Here is an 18,910-nt window from a genome sequence, read left to right on the forward strand (position 1 = left end):
GAGAACTAGTCCTCTAGGATTTGGACCCAATCTCTACCACAGCACTATCACATTTCATCATAATTTCTATATTTTCAACTTCATTTCATTGTCATGCTGAGAACCTGATAAATACTCAGGACAAGGAAGAAAATCATGAAGAAAGGGGAAGCAAACAAAGAATGAAAAGGAAGGCAAGTGCTACTTCTCTGTTTGTTCTATGTTCACACAAAGCAATGAGTCTTCATTGTAAGAGTAACCATGGCCTCTACTGTATCTGCACAGCATCCAAAACCCCACCAGTTGAAATTACACCATTTAAAAAGACTAAGCGAAAGTGGTGTTAGTCATGATGGCAGCAGTGAAGACAAGAGTGTTAATAGTGATTGCGATAGCAAAGGTAATTTTGTGACAAATTATTTCATTTCTTCAATAAAAATTTATTGAGTGCCTACTGTGTTACACTTTGGACATTTACATATTCATGTTTTCAAAACACACATATGTCAATGTGACTGATGAGGAAATATGCTAAAATGACACAGTCTATTAAATAATGAGATTTATTTACTGAATAAGCATTTATTGAGAGCCTGTCATGTGCCAGATAGCAGACTAAGAATATATCTCACCATCTAGTAGAAATGGAAGACAGAGATCTTTCAACCGATCATTACATATATAATTATAAATTATGATGAGCAATAAATATACACAGAGCTCTCAGTTCAGAAAACAAGTGACTGATCTAGTTATAAAAATCTTCGGGGGGGGAGGGCGGGTAAGGTTTGAACTGAAGTTCAAAATGAGTAGGCATGTTGAGGATAAGGATAGAAATATGCATTTCTATTAGAAATAACCCAGAATACCCATGGCTGGAGGAAGCATGGCACCTGAGGAACTAAAGAAGGGTATTTATTTATATTAGAAATACATAACACTTAATCAATACTACATATATTACAAGGGCATGTAAATACTTCAGGACAAATAAACATATTAAAGTGAGTGCCAATGGTAGAAACCAGAAGAAAATGAACAAGAGAGTTAGGAATGAACACAGAAAAAAAATAAGTTAAAACAATTATTATTGTGTGCAATAAACTTGAACTCAGATCTCTGTGCCTGGGACTAAAAGTGAAGAAATAAAAGAATTATTATTACTCTCAGAGCATAAAACTACATAATACATAGAGGTCATTCACTCAAATCCAGGCTGAAAAAATACAGGGAATAAATTAAAGCTTTAGCTGCAATTCTGGAGTGAGAAGGAACATGACTATATAAGGAGTTTCTCTCATAAACTGGATACTGTAAAGTATCTCCATAATTTTTTAACCCTTTTTCGGTGATGCCAAAATTTTTCTGATGAGAGAGCCTCTCCACTCCCACAAACTTTCCATATATCAGTGTCACGTGGTGGGAAGTGGCCCATGCTTTCTTGTGTTTAAAATTGGCACCCAGTTCATCGCTTCCTGAACTCCTAAGTCACTTGATTCATGTTCGTCAAAGTCTTAATTGTTTCTTCATTACATGATGCATTTATCTTATCAACAAGGTAATTCATGAGCTTTTAGAAGAAAAGGATATAAAAAATTATTTGTTGGTTGATCAGTTGAGATACTCAGGCCTTCTCAATTTTCCATCACAATATTTAAACACCATAGACCTCAGAAGAGATTTCCCAACTTCCAAAAACTCAGGACAATTTTATTTGCTTTCCCTTCATTGTCCTCACCAGGTAAATAACCTGAGCTGTGGGTCTCCCACCCCAGAGTGGGTGGTCATCCTGGTCCTTGAGGTCCAGGTGATGAGAACTGTAATCAGGTGGGATCAATTCTCTTGGGGGTTAGAATTTTAAACAGTCTCTCCCGGATCTGCTTGGTCTTGACCCCATAAATAATGGGGTCCAGTGCAGGGGGAAAGAGCAAGTAGAGATTTGCAAGGATGACCTTGGCAGCAGATGCTGTGGGTGGGCCAAATCGCTGCATGACCACAGAAAGAAAGCCTGGGCCATAGAAGAAGAGGATAACACAGACATGAGCAGTACATGTGCTGCCTGCTTTAGCACGTGCTTCAGATGAAGGAAAATTAATTACGGTCCTCACAATCTGCCCATAGGTGTAGGCAATAAAGGCCACATCCCCCACACCAAGAAAGATTGCCACGGCAAAGGCATAGAGGTTATCCACAGTGGTGTTCCCACAGGCCAGTTTCACCACTGCCATATGCTCACAGTAGGTATAGGCAATTGTGTGGGAACCACAATAGGGCAACCGATGGGCCAGGCTTGGAAAGGAGATGGTCAATCCCACACCTCGCAGCACCACTAGGCCTCCAATCTTGGCCACAACAACTGGCGTAAGAATGGTTGCATAACGCAGTGGGTTACAGATGGCCACAAAGCGGTCCAGGGCCATGGCCACTAGCACTCCTGACTCCATGGCAGAGAATGCATGGATGAAGAACATCTGGGAAAGACAGGAGTGGGAGCTGATGGCTGTAGCACCAAACCAGAAAATGGCCAGCATCTTGGGCAGAGTGGAGAGGGAAAGAACCAGGTCGACAAAGGAGAGCATGGCAAGAAAGAAAAACATGGGCTGATGAAGGCAGCGTTCTGTTCGAATAAGAAAAAGCAGAACACCATTCCCAGTCACTGACAGGAAGAACATGAAGCAAAATGGAAGTGAGATCCAAATGTGTGCAGCGGTCAGTCCTGGAATGCCAGCCAAGAAGAAAGTATGTGGGAAGAGATAAGAAGTATTGGAAAGAATCATGGTGATCATCTCATTCAGAAGAGCAAAGAGCCACTGCAAAAAATAAAAATTAAAAAATTAGCAGGTTAAATTAAATGATATGAGGGTTGGAAGCTTAGGATATATGGTCTCACTAACACCACCATCACCATCACTCTTTCTCCATACTTCTCAGAAAACAGTCCAAAATAATTTTCAACTTAGTCAATATTTCTGCAAGATCTTAAAACACAGAAGAGGCAAGACAACTGGGTCCAGTGGAAATGCCCTGGACAAGAAGTTCAGAAACCAAGTTCCAGTATTAGATATCCTAATATATCTATAATCTGGGGCAATTCACATAACAAGATTTAAATGCTCAGGAACTGATGTTAAAAAGAAATTCTCCTCTCATGCTCATAGTCCCAAGTTCTGAATGCTGGTGCTAGATGTAATCAACATTGGCTCCCTAGTATTATACCACTAACCTTCATCAGAAACTGCCCAAGATCCCAATATCTGGAAAATTTCTTTAAATTGAAGACATCCAGCTTCCCCAAACTTCACTTGACTGCCAGGTTACAGATTACATGGTGCTTAATGACTTCAATAACAATCAGGTTCTTCCTTGGATTATTCCCCAGTCATTTCATAAATGCATATCTTGTTTCTCTCACCAGTATCTCTAAATGGCTATCTGATTTCAACACCTCCTGTATCTCCCTCTCCTTCAAGTTGCTGTTGTACAGGGGTAGACAGGAAGTTCAGAGTTGTGGTGACCTGAAATAAACAGAATCTCTTGGTAATAACAACCACATAAAAGCCAAAGAATTCTGTATCACAGCCACATTACTGAGAACAGGAGGGAAAATAGGCAGATATTTCCTCCAGTTCCATTTTCCATTTAATTACACTATGTGTATGAAATTATCAGATTCCCAACATATACTATTCCCCAATCATCATTTTGCAAAGTTAGAAAGCTAAACTCTAGAAAGAAGTCATGGCCCACGGTCCCAGATCTATTCTGTGACAGAATCAGACAAGAACTTACAACCACTGATCCCTGATTGAGAAAGTCATCATCCTGTCTCCATGTTAGCAGTGACTGCTGCAGGGCCAAAGAAGAACATTCAGGACCTGTGACCAATGGTAAGCAGTAGAGGAATCAAATAGCTAAGGAGTGATTTAGGCATCACATGGCTCCCCAAGACCCCCTAATACCTTCAAGACCACAGTTCTCCCATATGAAAGAAAAACACAAGGACACATAGAGACATGAGCCAGGGTCTGAGAGGACTTTGGATTGTAACATAAATGATTCACATTCCCAGTGTTGAAAAAGTGCAGTTGGGTTGATCCCACAGTTTCAATGACAACAAGAAAAGGTCTCTAAATATGAGTGAAAGAATCAGAAGCTTGTACAGAAACATATTCTAAGAAAAAAGAAACAGCCCAGCTTTAAAATAGCCAATAACCTTCTCCATGAGAAACCATGAGATTATTGCCCATGCTGTCAACCACATCTCCTAAAGACATGCTGTGATGACAGCAGAAGGCACGAGAGCTGGAAGATGGGAGAGCTTAGTGGACCTACAGTTCTGAGTCATGGAACAAACTCTGGACTAAGAGTCAAGATCCTGAACCAGGTAATATTTCTGCCATATATCAGCTGTGTGAATTTAAGCAAAGCATCAAACAGTTTTCAAGTCTTGGTTTCCTCACAGGTGAAATGAGTATACAAAAACCTACCTCACTGGATCGTTGTGAGAATCCCATGAGATATAAATGCATAAATTCTTTATCAAATTCTGAAAATGGGATAATTATCATTGAAGTAAAAGAAAGAAATGATGCATTAGGAAAAATCTGTTTAAGAAAAACAGAAAATTTAGAGATTCTGAAACAATGCATTTTATTTAACAAAACGTAAGAGATTTATCCTCTGTGCAGATGTCAGTATAGTAGTAACCTGGAGCAATCCAGTCAAAAATACTCCATAAAACAAATCATTCTTTTTTCCTTAATATATAAGATTATAATAAGGAACATTTTCTGGGTCCTGAGGGAATAGTTGGGATATCAGGTGTAATTATTTCTTTCCTTTGTTTTATGAAGCCGAAGAAAAAGCAAGAATAAAAACATGCAAATCCATAGTTCAGGACTCAGCTATACCTGTGTGTCTTCACAGTGATAATTCTTTCTCAGAAAGACAAAGGTCAACACAGGCTATATTGGAAGAGAATAGCACAGGTTTATTTCCCTAACACTGCTCCCATCTTTCCTCCCAATCACGTTTCCCTAGCACTCCCAGATATAGTATTGGATGGGGAGGTGAAGGGTGTCAAGAAATGTGGCTCTGATCACCTGAGCATCTGCTTCAAATTATCTTCAAATCTGGACCAACCTGAAGGCTCAGCCCACCTTGCAGAAACTGTCTTCAGAACAATGTAATAAGTAATTACACCTGATGGCCCAACTATTCCCTCAGGACCCAGAAAATGTTCCTTATTATAATCTTGTATATTAAGGAAAAATCTGCTCCAGTACACTCAGCTCCTCTACCTCCATCAGAGAAGCAGGTAAAGAGAGGTAAGGGGTCCTGGGACCATAGGAATCTGGGACACTGATTTAGGTGCCTCCATAAATACTTCCCTGTAACTCACCCTGTGGGCTTCACAGAGGAGCAGATTTACAAATAGCTGACTGTTGAGCAGGGACTAGAAAGATGTTTTCCTGTTTTGGAGGAAGGAATTCTCACACACCTGGACCCTCCCTTGCCTGTATCTGTATAACACAAAAGGTCCAAACAGACCTCACATGATGTGCAGAATATTGGCAGTATTTCTAGTTTTCCATAATGATATCAAGACCATGTATTTCCTCTCCAAATGGCCTATAAGATTACTAGATTTGGAAAGGTTGAAGGAAAGCTATTTGTGATGGAGCCTGTATGTATCTCTCTTCTTTCGGCCTACCCTTAGCCATTACTCACCAAAGAGCTGCACTGGTTGACCTAAAAATGGATGAGAAATTAAGCTATCAGTCAGGTCCCCAAAACAGAGTATTTAATAGGCACCTTTTCAAGCATTGCCTATAGGGATCCTAAGTGAAGTTTCTACTACCCAGACACCAATTAGTACTTCTGCCTCCTCTTCAAACAAATGTTTAACAAGGTCTCTGCCTCTGATTGGGGCCACAGGGAACAACCTCAGTAGGGAATATTTTGAACAGCATACTCTAGGGTGCATGTCACAATGGGGCTAAGGCCCTGCAGCCAAAAGCAAGGAGATGCTTCCTGCCACAAGGAATGGGACCACCTGGTCTGATGGCCAACCAAGATCTGATCCAGGAAGGGTGAGGAAAATAGCAGGATGATGGGGAGCAGCAACATCAGAACCAGCATGCACCATGACTCCAATGACCCCTGTGACTTAGATGGAAAAAATGAGTAGAAGAATGAACTAATAAGTAGGAGCCTTTGTGAGAAGAGAGAGTTCAGCAAAGGAATGAGGCTGTAGAAAATAGTGAATGTCTCCTGTTATTCAAAATGGTAGGCGGAGTCCTATAGGTATTGTCATCCATATGTTAGTGAAATAACTTGCAAGTCTACCCCTTTTTAATCAATAACCTCCATATTTTACTCTCATCTCAGCCACCAAAATCACTCCTGAAAATGATACCAGATTAATCTATGGGAGGACATTCAAGAGTCCAAAGAATTTAGACATTGCAGTGGATTGAAAAGAATTGCAAAAATTGAGTGTACAGAGTTTATTTAGAAAAACACTGGGGTGGCATGCATGATTATTCATGGTTTCTTTAAATCCAGTAAGAAACTCCCAGTGAGGAAAAGAATGATTTGCTTTATGAAGCCAAAGGAAAAGCAAGAACAAAAACATGCAAATTCACAGTTCAGGACTAAACCAGCCCTGTGTGTCTTCACAATGACAACTCCTTATCAGAAAGACAGAGATCAATGCAGGCTATATTGGAAGAGAATAGCACAGGGTTATTAGGAAGGGTCAGTACCAGAATTAGGTAACCATGTTCTAAGGTTACTGGCCCAGTTCCAGAAGGAAGAAGACTTAGCAGGTGTCACTTCACATAACACTAAGATTATGTACCCTACCATGACTTCATATTATGAACCCTAACATGAAGAACCCACATGTGGCCAGGCCAGTGTTTCTCAGTGGTTGAGGTTGACCAGGAGATCAGGATTGGATTCCCAGTCAGGGCACATGCCCTGGTTGTGGGCTCGATCCCCAGTGTGGGGCATGTAGGAAGCAATCAATGATTCTCTCTCATCATCAATTTTTCTCTCTCTCTCCCTCGCCCTTCCTCTCAGAAATCAATAAAAATTTATTTTTTTAAATAATAAAGAACCTCATGTGAAGGAGAAAGAAGTAAGCAACACAAGTAGCAAGAGTGATACAAAGGCCAGTATAAGAGGAAATGAAGCAGTTAATTGATAATTGAAAGAGGAACTTAAGCCCCCAAAATAAAAAAGTCCTACAACTGGAACATTAGATTAGTGTGAATATGAACCAACTGAATAAAATTCTAAAAGCCTTACCTAAAGTCAGAAATTGTGCAAAACATTAAGAGATTGAAACAAGGCTAAAGTTCCAAAAAAACAGTCAAGTGGCTTTGAATGAGTAATTTAGGTAAAAGAAAAAATATTTTCTGAGTTCCTCTTAAGGTTGTGGAAAAGACATATAGAGATTTTAAACAGGATAATATGGAAGATGTACATCAAACTAGGACAAAGCACCACCAAAAAGACAACCAGAGGCACATTCAAAGACCTGGAGCCACGACTCAATGCCTGTGGGGATCAGGGAAGGCTTCACAAATGAGGCAACATTAAAGAGGAAAGTTGAAGAGTGGGAATTGAATATTCAAAAATGACTCACTAGCATTAAAAAAGGACACTAAGATTCCAAAAGTATAGACTTCTTGATAAGAGCTAACAAAATAATGTTGAGGGAGCAGAGCAGAGGGACAGGGTTTGAGAGGGAGGTTGGGCCCAGACTACAACAGGCCTTTAAGGACTCTTCCAAACAGCACTACATGTTAATAAGAAGTCAAGGTCAACAACACAACAGGCAAGGAAGTTGTTTAAGTAGGGCAGTGACAATGATAGATCAGTGCTTTAATAGATTTATTTAATAGTATCCTGAGCATAGGAGATGCATATGATATTAGAGTGGGTAAGACTTGGTAAAATCCTGGAAGAAAGCAGTGGCAATGGGTTAAAAATGAAGAAAATAGATCAAGCCCTTCATGATAAGTTCCAGCAAACATTTAAGAAAGGAACAATAACAACCCTATGCAAACTTTTAGGTAATAGCAGAGCAGGGGATATTTTGGTTTAGTAGGAGCGTATGAGTCTCAAATATGTTTAAAAGAGGTAAAGAATGGGGAGCTGTATATATAAAGAAGTGTTTCAGGATGTTTGTAAAAGAATGGAAAGAGGAGGAGCAGATTCAGAGGTAGGGTCCAGGGAGAGAGACTTTTGAGACAAGGAGGCATCTTGTTAAAAGTCCCACAGGAAACAGATGGTACATGCAAAGGGGGACATAGAGCATGGTATAATGAAGACAATATTCCAAAAATATGAAAAGAGTTTAATAGTAATAAAACAGGGAAGGTGATATATACCAGGACTGGCAACCTCAACAGACATTTCCATCTCACAGATCTGAGGAGCAATGGGAGAAACAGCTACCAGTACTGACCAGAGCCATGGAGGAACCACCTGATGGTACAGGAGGCCTTCAGGAGGGGAACACAGACACTGCCTAACACTGGACTGAGAGAAAAAGATTCAAAGAAACAAATAGCTCAACTTGTCTTTCTTGCTGCCCTCTGAACTCCCACCAGATTACTTCCATTAGACAAATCCAACCATGAACCAGAGGCCATAGACTTTAACTTCTGTGGGTACAGAGCAGGGTGCAAAGTTGATCTAAAGCAACAAATAAAAAGGTTTCAGCAGAAGAGGCATCTGCATTTTTATGTTTGTATATGGGAGTGATAACTCATGAAAAAGAAAGTGGTAAAATATACAGCCCAGAGGACACACTTGCTGGAAAATTGTCCCTGAAGAGGCTAACGAAAGGTGCATGTGTTTGGGGGAGGGGCAGGAGTTCAGGGATTCACACAAGAGGAGGGATACCTCTTGCTAAACCTTCATTAAGTCAGAGATGACCTTCTAATAGTGGTTCCCATGGGACTGGGGGCTGAGTATTTCTGTTCCCTGAGCTGAGCTAGATACACCTCTGAGATGACTGGGGGCCTTTGCAGCTGTGATGGAAAAACACTGAGCCTTGATGCACATGGGGACAAAAAGATTAGAGGGAGCCTCCTGGAGGTCCTGGAAAGTGGCAGACTGTCCAGACAAACTCTGGGCTCCAATATGTGCACTGGGGAGGAGAAGATGTACTCTCAGCAGCAATGGTATAAAAGAGAGGTGCAGCCAAGAGAGTAGAAGCAGCTGCAGAGGCAGATCCATTTGCAGAGGATTCTCCAGGACCTTCTATCAGGGAGTCACCAGGTGCCAGGTGAGTGGAGGGGGCAGCTTCCTTGCTCTGTGTTCTTGGCTCTCGGTTCTGGTTCTCTCTTCCAGCCTGGGCTTTCTCAGTTGTCTTTAGTTTAATCCTTTCAACACTGGATCTCATTTTCCTCAAGATCTTCACCTGTATGGAGACTAAGGCTTGAGGTCTGAAGAACAGTAGAAAAATGTGAAGAAGCTCTCCTCTGGTCATGTTAGAAAGAATAGAAAGCTCTACCAGAGAAAAAAGCAACCATCACAGAGCCCGAGGCAGGGGAGGCATGTTGGCTGACAGAATGGTGGAAGCAGGATGGCCTCCCACTTAAATTATAGATCCAAGGTCCTGAGAAGAGACAGCTAATGAAGTCACTCATTTCTGATTCAAAACTAAAATCAAGAGCTAAAACTAGTCATCAAATCACCAAAATTAATAAAGACAATTTATCCAAAAAGCATTACCCAGCATTTCACAGAAGATGATACTTAAAGTCTAGACCAGACAAGGATGTTGACAATCAGTGCTTCTTTTTCTAATTTTTAATATTTTTAATTACCATTTACATTCAAAATAATTTTGTACTAGTTTCAGGTGTCCAGCATAGTAGTTAGACAATTATACATTTTACAAAGTATTCCCCCTGATATTTCCAGTATCCAACTGGTACCATGCATAGTTATTACAATGTTATTGACCAGATTCCCTGTGCTGTACTTTACATCCCCATGACTATTTTGTAAATACCAATTTGTACTCAATCCCTTCACAGTTTTCACCCAGTCCCCCAACCTCCCTCTTCCTGGCAACCCTCAGTCTGTTCTTTGAATCTGAGTCTATCATTGCTTCTTTATGTTGTTTAGAAAAATATAAACATTTGAATAAGAAGAAAAATAAAAATCTGAGCTTACACTACTCAAGTTCTCCTTATAATAAGTAATACATATTTCTACCCCAAAAAATTCTGAGAAATTATTAAAGAACAATTTGGTTTTGGAAGCAATAGTGTAAAATAGCTATATTATTTTAATGTTTTAAAAACAATAATCATCAGAAGGTTTTTTAAAATAATAATACCCAACTAGGAAATATAATAAGACAAAAAACTAATAACAATGGAAACAATTACAAAAAAAAAAACACAAAAAACTATGACAGAAAGGCAACACGGAATTTTAATGGCAAGATACAATGGTGTAAAAATAAATTTTTCCAAAGTTAATTTATGTGTAACAAAAGTCTTTTTATTTAAAAAATATTTTAAGTTATTAGTAAGACTATTCGCTACTATAGGTAAATACACTCATTCAGTAGGTGTTGAAACTAAGAACAGAGAAGACTGTCCAGTCGGCAATACTCCTTAATATGTGTTCATATTGGATGTTTGACAAAAAAGCAAATTAATTGTACATTAATGCGAGGGGAAGGCTTCTTTACTAAATTGTGCTGGAACAATTGTTTTTGCTATTTGTGGGTGAAATTGATTTAGGGGCTTTTTTATTCCATGTCAAGTCTCAAATTAGTTACATAATTAATTTCAAAATACAGTATAAATGTTTGTAAAGAAAATGCAAGTAAATACTTATTAAAATGCTGGGTTTTACGTTGTTTAAAACTTAAAATCATGGCCCTGGCCAAGTAGATCCATTGGTTAGAGTATCACCCCAATATGCCAAGGTTTCTGGTTCGATCCTCGGTCAGGGCATATACAAAAGCAACCAATAAATGCATAAATAAGTGGAACAGCAAATCAATGTTTCTCTCTCTCTCTCTCTCTCTCTCTCTCTCTCTCTCTCTCTCCTCTCAAATCAATAAATAAAAATTTTTTTAAAAATTTAAAATCATAAAATAATTAATTTTAAAAGTTCACTTGCTATGAATACATAAAAGTTTGTGAATGCAGAAGTGTAATTTTTAAAAGATAGGTTTTAGGGAGGAAATATTTCTAGAAAATTCAACAGATAGAAGTAATAATTTCAAGATATAATAAAACTCATGCAAATTAATAACATGTGCTGCCAGGCTCCAATTTAAGCCCTTGAAAAAACATTATTTCATTTACTACTACAAGATGAATTGAACATAAAGTAAAAAGAGAAGATTGAAAAACATATAAATGGGAAAAAAAAGAACCATTGGCAATGTCAAAGTTCACAAAATAATGAAGGGAAAGGTGAACCAAAATTGAAATTTTAATTTTTACTTATTCTCTTAAAATAGGTTTTGAATTCAAGAGCATTAAAAATTCCCTACAGTCATACAGGACCAGAAAAACCTCTTAGAAAGACAATTTAGCAATATCAATCAAAATCATTTTTCCCCATTTCACCCAGCAATTCACTTCTTGGCAATTATCCTATAGAAAAATTTACACATGTGCTTAATGATATATGAACAAGTACATTTTGAATCATTTTTTTACAGTGGAAAATACTGGAAATACCAATATTCAGCAAAATATCAGACATCCATGTGGTAGAAAATCATGCAACTTAACAACAATGAGGTATAGCTATATGGTGATATGGAACAGTCTCCAAGATAACTAAGCCAAAAAAGAAAAGTCAAGGAAACAAAGGATAAGAAAGTTATGATTGGTATGCTAACATTTGTTTTTGTCTCTTATAGGAAACTAGTTAGTACATATATTCTTGTTCATGCAAAAACTGTCTCTGGGAGGATTCTAAAGAAATCATTATTGGCTGCATTTAGTGAAAAGAAAGGAATTTGGGAATCCTAGCTTGGGTTTATATTTTTTATTGTTAACTTTTTAAACATATGCATGTGCAACATTTAAAAAATAGGAAAATACTACTAAAAAGAAAATGTTAAGATGGCAATGATTTTTGTATATATCACTTTTGTATCATTTTTGAAATTCTATTCAGAAATAATCTAAAAAGTAAAATATTGGTTAGTAATCTATGAAATAGTCAAATATAAAAATACTAGTGGCCCGGTGCATGAAATTCATGCAAATTAAAAGGGAATTAATTAGAGGAAATATTTTAATATTGCTATTTGCCCTTTCTCTATAATAGAAGTGTCAGAGATGAAAGAAAATTAGTAAAATGTATATGAAAATCTCCCTCCTGTCAGAGTCTGGGACATGCCACAGGACCCAGAGTCAAGTCCCTGCCCACCCACACATGCTTCAAAATCACGTGAGACACAGACCTGGCCGGCCCCACCCCTGTCAAGCCCTGCAGGGTGGGGGGGTTCAGCCTCAGGTCCCCCGGCTGGGCACCAGGTAGGGGGTGCGGCCTCAGGTCCCCCAGCCCTGGTGCAAGGGCTGGGAGCACGGCCTCAGGTCCCGCAGCCCCGGTGCCAGGGCAGGGGGTGAGGCCTCAGGTCACCCAGCCTCAGTGCCAGGGCAGGAGGCACAGCCTCAGGGCCCCAGCCCAGTCTCATATCCCCCAGCCCCAGCATGAGGGAGCAAGGGCGCGAGGGTGTGATGACCATTTGCATATTAGCTCTTTATTATATAGGATAAAGTGCTCATTAACATTAAGAATCCACATTGCTTTTAAATACTGGAAAGTCATGGTTCATTTATTTATTCATGCGATAACTTTTTACTGAGCACCAATTTTATCTCTTAGAACAGGTTGCTGCGAAGACAAAGGCAATATACAAATTTATCTCTGTATGATGTAAACTGCTTAAACATAAAACAGAAAAATGGAATTGAATAAACAAAATATTAGTATTTGTCATTTGTTGGTGATAATATTATTGCTGATGTATTTGGACATGCTTACTAGGCATACAAGTAGTGATAACAATAGCTATTCCAACTTTTCTCTTTAGAACTAATTTTAGCCTTCTTTATTGCTCCTCTGTGGAATAGTTCCAGGACACAAAATAATAATAATAATGTTGAAGGTCATTCATGATTAAAGAACCTGAGTTTTGGGGGATCCATAATTACAAATCACAGCTGAACTTTCCAATGCAATCTCCTTCCTATTTAGGTTTTATGGACAGACACTGAGAACAGGGCACCTGTGCCATGGACACCTCCACCAGTGTTACCAACAGTTCCAGCCTCCACATCTCCCAGTTCATCTTGATGGGGCTCCCAGGCATTCACGAGTGGCAGCACTGGCTCTCCCTGCCCCTGGCTCTGCTCTACCTATTAGCTCTTGCTGCCAATCTCCTCATCTTCATCACCATCCAACATGAGCCCACGCTCCATGAGCCCATGTACCATTTCCTGGGCATATTGGCACTCGTCGACATTGGCTTGGCCACCACCATTATGCCCAAGATTATGGCTATCTTCTGGTTTGATGCCAAGGCCATCAGCCTCCCTGAATGTTTTGCTCAGATGTATGTCATCCACTGCTTTTTTGGTATGGAGTCCGGTATCTTCCTCTGCATGGCAGTGGACAGATACATAGCCATCTGTCACCCTCTTCGATACCCCTCCATAGTCACTGACACTTTTATGGCCAAGGTCACAGGATTCATTGCGCTCAGGAATGGCTTGTTGACCATCCCAGTGCCTGTCCTGGCGGCCCAAAGACTCTACTGCTCCAAGAATGAAATTGACCACTGCCTGTGCTCTAACTTGGGGGTTATCAGTCTAGCTTGTGATGACATCACTGTGAACAAATTTTACCAACTGTTCTTAGCATGGGTCCTACTTGGGAGTGATATGGCTCTGGTTTTTTCTTCCTATGCTCTAATCCTTCACACTGTGCTGAGACTTAGCTCAGTAGAAGCAATGTCCAAGGCTCTGAGCACCTGCAGCTCCCACCTCATCCTCATCCTCTTCTTCTACTCAGGTATCATTGTGCTGTCCATCACACACCTTGTAGGAGAAAAGTTTCCCATTATCCCTGTACTCCTTAATGTGCTGCACAATATCATCCCTCCTGCTCTCAACCCCATGGTCTATGCTCTCAGGATACATGAGCTCAGACTGGGTTTCCAGAGGCTGCTTGGGTGGATGAAGAATTGTCCACCCACTTCAGAAGTAACTTCATCTTTATAAGTCACTATAGGTGTTAAGAAGGAAGAGGTGGTAGACCTGCATTATAAAAAAAAAATGGGAGGAAAATGGCCAATAAAATCACTAAAACAGTAGGCTCACTAATCAAAATAGGCATATTAAAATTATAATGAAATTTCCTATAACTAGAAATAAGTGGGAGTAAAATATAATTATCTCTGACCATTGTTGCTGCCCAAAGATGGACACACTTGTACACAGCTACCATGCTTTGAGATATGATATTTACAAATGAAAATCATCTAATTGGGTGGTAAAGTTTTCTTCCTAGGAAATGAGAAAAAAATTGTCCTAGAAAATACTCTAAAAAAGTAGTTCCAAATTACCAATTAATAAAATCTAAATTAATTTTACCACTTGAACATCTCACAAAAATGCACACTTTTGAGTACAAGGACACACAACCATGTTCATGTTGTACCTTCTCTGAGCTTAGTACAAACCTCTGTTCATAATCCATGCTTAATAAACACTTCATTCATGATAGTCAATCAAGAGGCATGGGTCTGCTGAATCCTATATAGCACAAAAAATGTCCTGGACCATGGTATGAAGAATGACCTCAGGAGGTTTGTATATGATTTCACCTTGGAGAACAACCTTTTAGAATCAGCTCTGAGACTGAAGCAACAACAGAAACCATGAGCTCATACACTGATGGCGGGAATATCAACTTTTAGAAAAGAGCCTGGCAGCTTCTCCAATGACTGAACAAGAGTTACCATGGAACCTAGCTATTCCACACTCAGGTGCATACCCAAAGAAATTGAAAATATGTCCTCACAAAACTTTTCTCCCAAAATAATAAGCCACATCATAACACTAAGAAATGAAAACAACCCAAAAGTGCATCACCTGATAAGTGGATAAACAAAATGTGATATATCCATACAATCCTATATAATAAAAGCCTAATATGCTAAGTGTCCGGTCGTCTGGTTGGCCATTCAACCAATCAAAGAGTAATATGCTAATGTATGCTAAGGCCGCTCAACTGCTCATTATGACATGCACTGACCACCAGGGGGCAGACATTCGACTGGTCAACCAGTCACTATGATGTGCACTGATCACCAGGGGCAGACTCTTTGACTGCTAGGTTAGCTTGCTGTTGGGGTCCAGTCGATAGGGACTGAGCGAGATGGGCTGGACACGCCCTAGAGCCCTTCCACGGTCCCTCCCCGGCTGGCCAACTTTCTGTGTCCCTCTCTGGCCCTGATTGTGCACCGGTGGGGTCCCTCAGCCTGACCTGCGTCCTCTCACAATCCGGGCTGAGGGACACCCCTCACCCCAAGGGCATGAATTTCGTGCACCGGGCCTCTAGTGGAATAATAGTGTCCAGCCAGAAAAAAAGTAAAGTACTGACACATGCTCCAACGTGGATGAACCTTGAAGATATTATGCTAACTGAAAGAAGACAGACAGCAAAAGACACGTATTTTATTATTTCACTTATATGAAAAGTCCAAAATAGGCAAATCCATAAGGACAGAAAACAGATAAATGAATGCCATGGTGTTAGGGAAAGGGAAAATGGGGAACAACAGTTTAATGGGTACAGGCTTCCATTTGAGGGTGTTGAAAATTTCTGTAATTAGCCATTACTGGTTTGGCTCACTGGTTAGAGCATCAGCCTGCAAACTGAAGGGTCCCAGGGTTCGATTCCGGTCAAGGGCATGTACCTTAGTTGCGGGCCCATCCCCAGTGGGTGGTGTGCAGGAGGCAGCTGATCGATGTTTCTCTCTCATCGATGTTTCTAGCTCTCTATCCCTCTCCCTTCCTCTCTGTAAAAAAGCAATAAAATATATTTAAAAAAAAAAAAAGAAAATTTATGTAATTAGAAGTGAGAGCTGCACAACATTGTGAATGTACTGGAAGCCACTTTAAAATGGTATAAGGACACATATGTAATACCTTAATCAATAAAGAAAAAAAATTAAAAAAACAAAAGACCTAAATATAGAGGTGATTAAAGACACAAAGTTAATAAACAATATCAAGAATAATAAATAAATAAATAAATAAATCTACACTAATAAAAGAGTAAGATACAAATTTACCATACCTTCACGACACCCACCAGCCAATCAGGAGTGAGTATGCAAATTAACCCAACAAAGATGGTGGGTTAATTTGCATATGTAGGCGTTCTGCACAGCCCCAGCTGCTCTGGGCCTCTGGGGCATGAGAAGGCAGAAAGGCGGCTCTGGGCCAGAGCTAAAAGGAAGCTCCAGGCTGGAGCGAAGGCGGTGCTGGCAGCCAGGGGATGGAAGGCCCATTCTCACATGAATCTTCATATATCGGGCCTCTAGTAAATAAAATAAAATGGTTACAATGCTAAATATTATTTTATGTGAATGTCACTTCAATTTTGAAAAACACGTAACTTACTTCTTGCAATGTTTCTCCATTCTTTTTCACTAACAAAGTTGAGCATCACGCCAGCTGACAAAGGTATCCACTTTCACGGAGCAAAAAGCATGAGTTTATAACTTAGTCACAATAAGTTGATTACCAGCATGGCTCACACCTTTAACTACTCAACTTCCGTATAGGCCCTTTATATACATTTGAATTATCATACAGCAATAAAATAACTCAATATTTGTATTTTAAATGATAAAGCTATTCTTCATACAAAGGAAGAAATTCTCAAATTTTCCCAGCAAGTAACAAGATGCACATCCCAACAGTCACTGTATGCATTGCTGGTTATATTATTACCTATTCCTCAAATTCAGTCACGGTCCCACTGAATATTCTGTCACCTGAAGACTAAATTGTAAAAAAAAAAAAAAAAAAGACTCAACTGTAAAGTTAATTTCTAATAACTTGTATATATAATAAACATGATGATTTGCCTTATCTTTAGCTTCAATGGTTGGCTTTCTTTGTTGACCTTTTAGTGCTTCCCTTCTCTAGGGCTCTTCACTTTTTTTGAGACTAAAATCTGTGATTAGGAAACAGAAACGATGAGGCTAAGTTCTAAGCTTGTGAGTGAATAAATGATAAGCCAAGGGATCAAGAATAATAAATTCTACTCTAGCTGGTTTGACTCAGCGGATAGAGCATTGGTCTGCAGACTGAATGGTCCTGGATTTGATTCTGGTCAAGGTCACATGCCTGGGTTGTGGGCTCGATCCCCAGGATGGGGCATGATGTGTGTGCGTCTCTCTCTCCCTCTCCCTTCTGCTCTGAAATCAATAAAAAAAATTTTAAAAGAATAATAAATTCTATCTCCAAGAGTCCCAGAACAAAAAGTAACTACAAACAAAAGACTGCTTTATTACATCTGATAGGAAAGAAACATTATATTTCATGTAAATTGTAGCTGAAGTCCCATTAAATTCAATCCCAAAATTTGAAATGTTTACCATCATAATTATTTTACATTTGTCTTAAATTTCTAAGCATTTTCATTGAGATAAAACAAAAACTAAGATATATTAATCCTTGTAAAGAGGAAAAATATTATGTATGAAAGCAACAATTTTTAGGTCTATTTAGAAAATCAAAATAAATGTACCAATCAAAAATTATTAAGAATTAACAATAGGTTAATAAAATGAATAATACACAAAACAAAATAGCAAAACAAATACCATTGCATATATAAAATAAATACAAAATATTTATTTGGTTGATGTGATAAAGAAAAAACTAACAAAACATTTAAAAGTGGCACAAGTTTAGCAAAGTAGATAAATAGAAAAGGAAATAAAGCCAATATGATAACACTAAGAAAGGCAATATCAATGTATTTCCATGTCATAAGTACACATGGGAATAGATAATGCAAAAAAATCATATTTAGTTAAAACATCGAAAAATATTAGCAATTATAATAAGAACAGAGCAAAAGTACAATTTTTTTAATCCTCATCCAAGGAGTGAGAATATTTTTTTCTCCATTGATTATTAGAGAGAGTGGAAGGGAGTAAGGAGAAAGAGAGAGAGAGAGAGAGACATCAATGTGAGAGACACATCGATTGGTTGCCTCCTACACGCACGCTGCCAGGGACAGGGATTGAACCTGCAACCCAGGTACATGCCCTTGATCTGAAATCAAACCCAAGACCCTCCAGTATGCAGGCCAATGCTCTAACCACTTAGTAACAATAGCCAGGGCATTACAAATTTAAATGAAATTAAAATCACAGGAAAAGAGGATCCTCATTTATGAATGAAGAGACTTAATAGTATAACAATGTCAACTATTTTTTCAAAGTTAATCTACAAGTTTAACACAATCCTAATCAAAATGTTATTTTAAAACTCAACATAGAAATTCTAAGGTTAATCTACAAAATAAACACATAAAAGGGGCTTTAAAATTAAAGAGAATAAATAATAAGAGGAATATACTCCTGTTGTGTATTAAATTGCTTATAAAACAAAAACGTTTTTCTTCTTTTTTAGCATTTTATTTTTTTAACATTTTTTAAAAAATATTTCTGAGATTATTACAGATGTCCCTCTTCCCCCCCCCCCCTTTCCCCCCTTCACCGGGTTCCTGCCCCACCCCAGGCCTTCACCACCCTATTGTCTGTGTCCATAGGTAATGCATATATGCATATAAAATCTTTGTTTAATCTCTTCCCACCCTCCCCACTCCCCTTCCCTTT

General features: G+C 38.9%; 2 protein-coding genes across 2 annotated transcripts; one reads left to right on the forward strand and one right to left on the reverse strand.

Moving 5' to 3' along the window:
- Positions 1 to 1,802: 1,802 nt before the first annotated feature.
- On the reverse strand, positions 1,803 to 2,756 carry LOC103302805 (olfactory receptor 52K1-like). The gene has a single exon (XM_008159868.2). The coding sequence runs from the start codon at positions 2,754 to 2,756 to the stop codon at positions 1,803 to 1,805; it is 954 nt and encodes a 317-aa protein (XP_008158090.2).
- A 10,524-nt stretch (positions 2,757 to 13,280) lies between these two features.
- On the forward strand, positions 13,281 to 14,267 carry LOC103302831 (olfactory receptor 56B4-like). Its single transcript, XM_008159888.2, has one exon. It carries the CDS (start codon positions 13,281 to 13,283, stop codon positions 14,265 to 14,267), a length of 987 nt encoding a protein of 328 aa, XP_008158110.2.
- Positions 14,268 to 18,910: the final 4,643 nt, after the last annotated feature.

The sequence above is a fragment of the Eptesicus fuscus genome, chromosome 13 (genome assembly GCF_027574615.1).
Source record: "Eptesicus fuscus isolate TK198812 chromosome 13, DD_ASM_mEF_20220401, whole genome shotgun sequence".
Taxonomy (NCBI): Eukaryota; Metazoa; Chordata; class Mammalia; order Chiroptera; family Vespertilionidae; genus Eptesicus; species Eptesicus fuscus.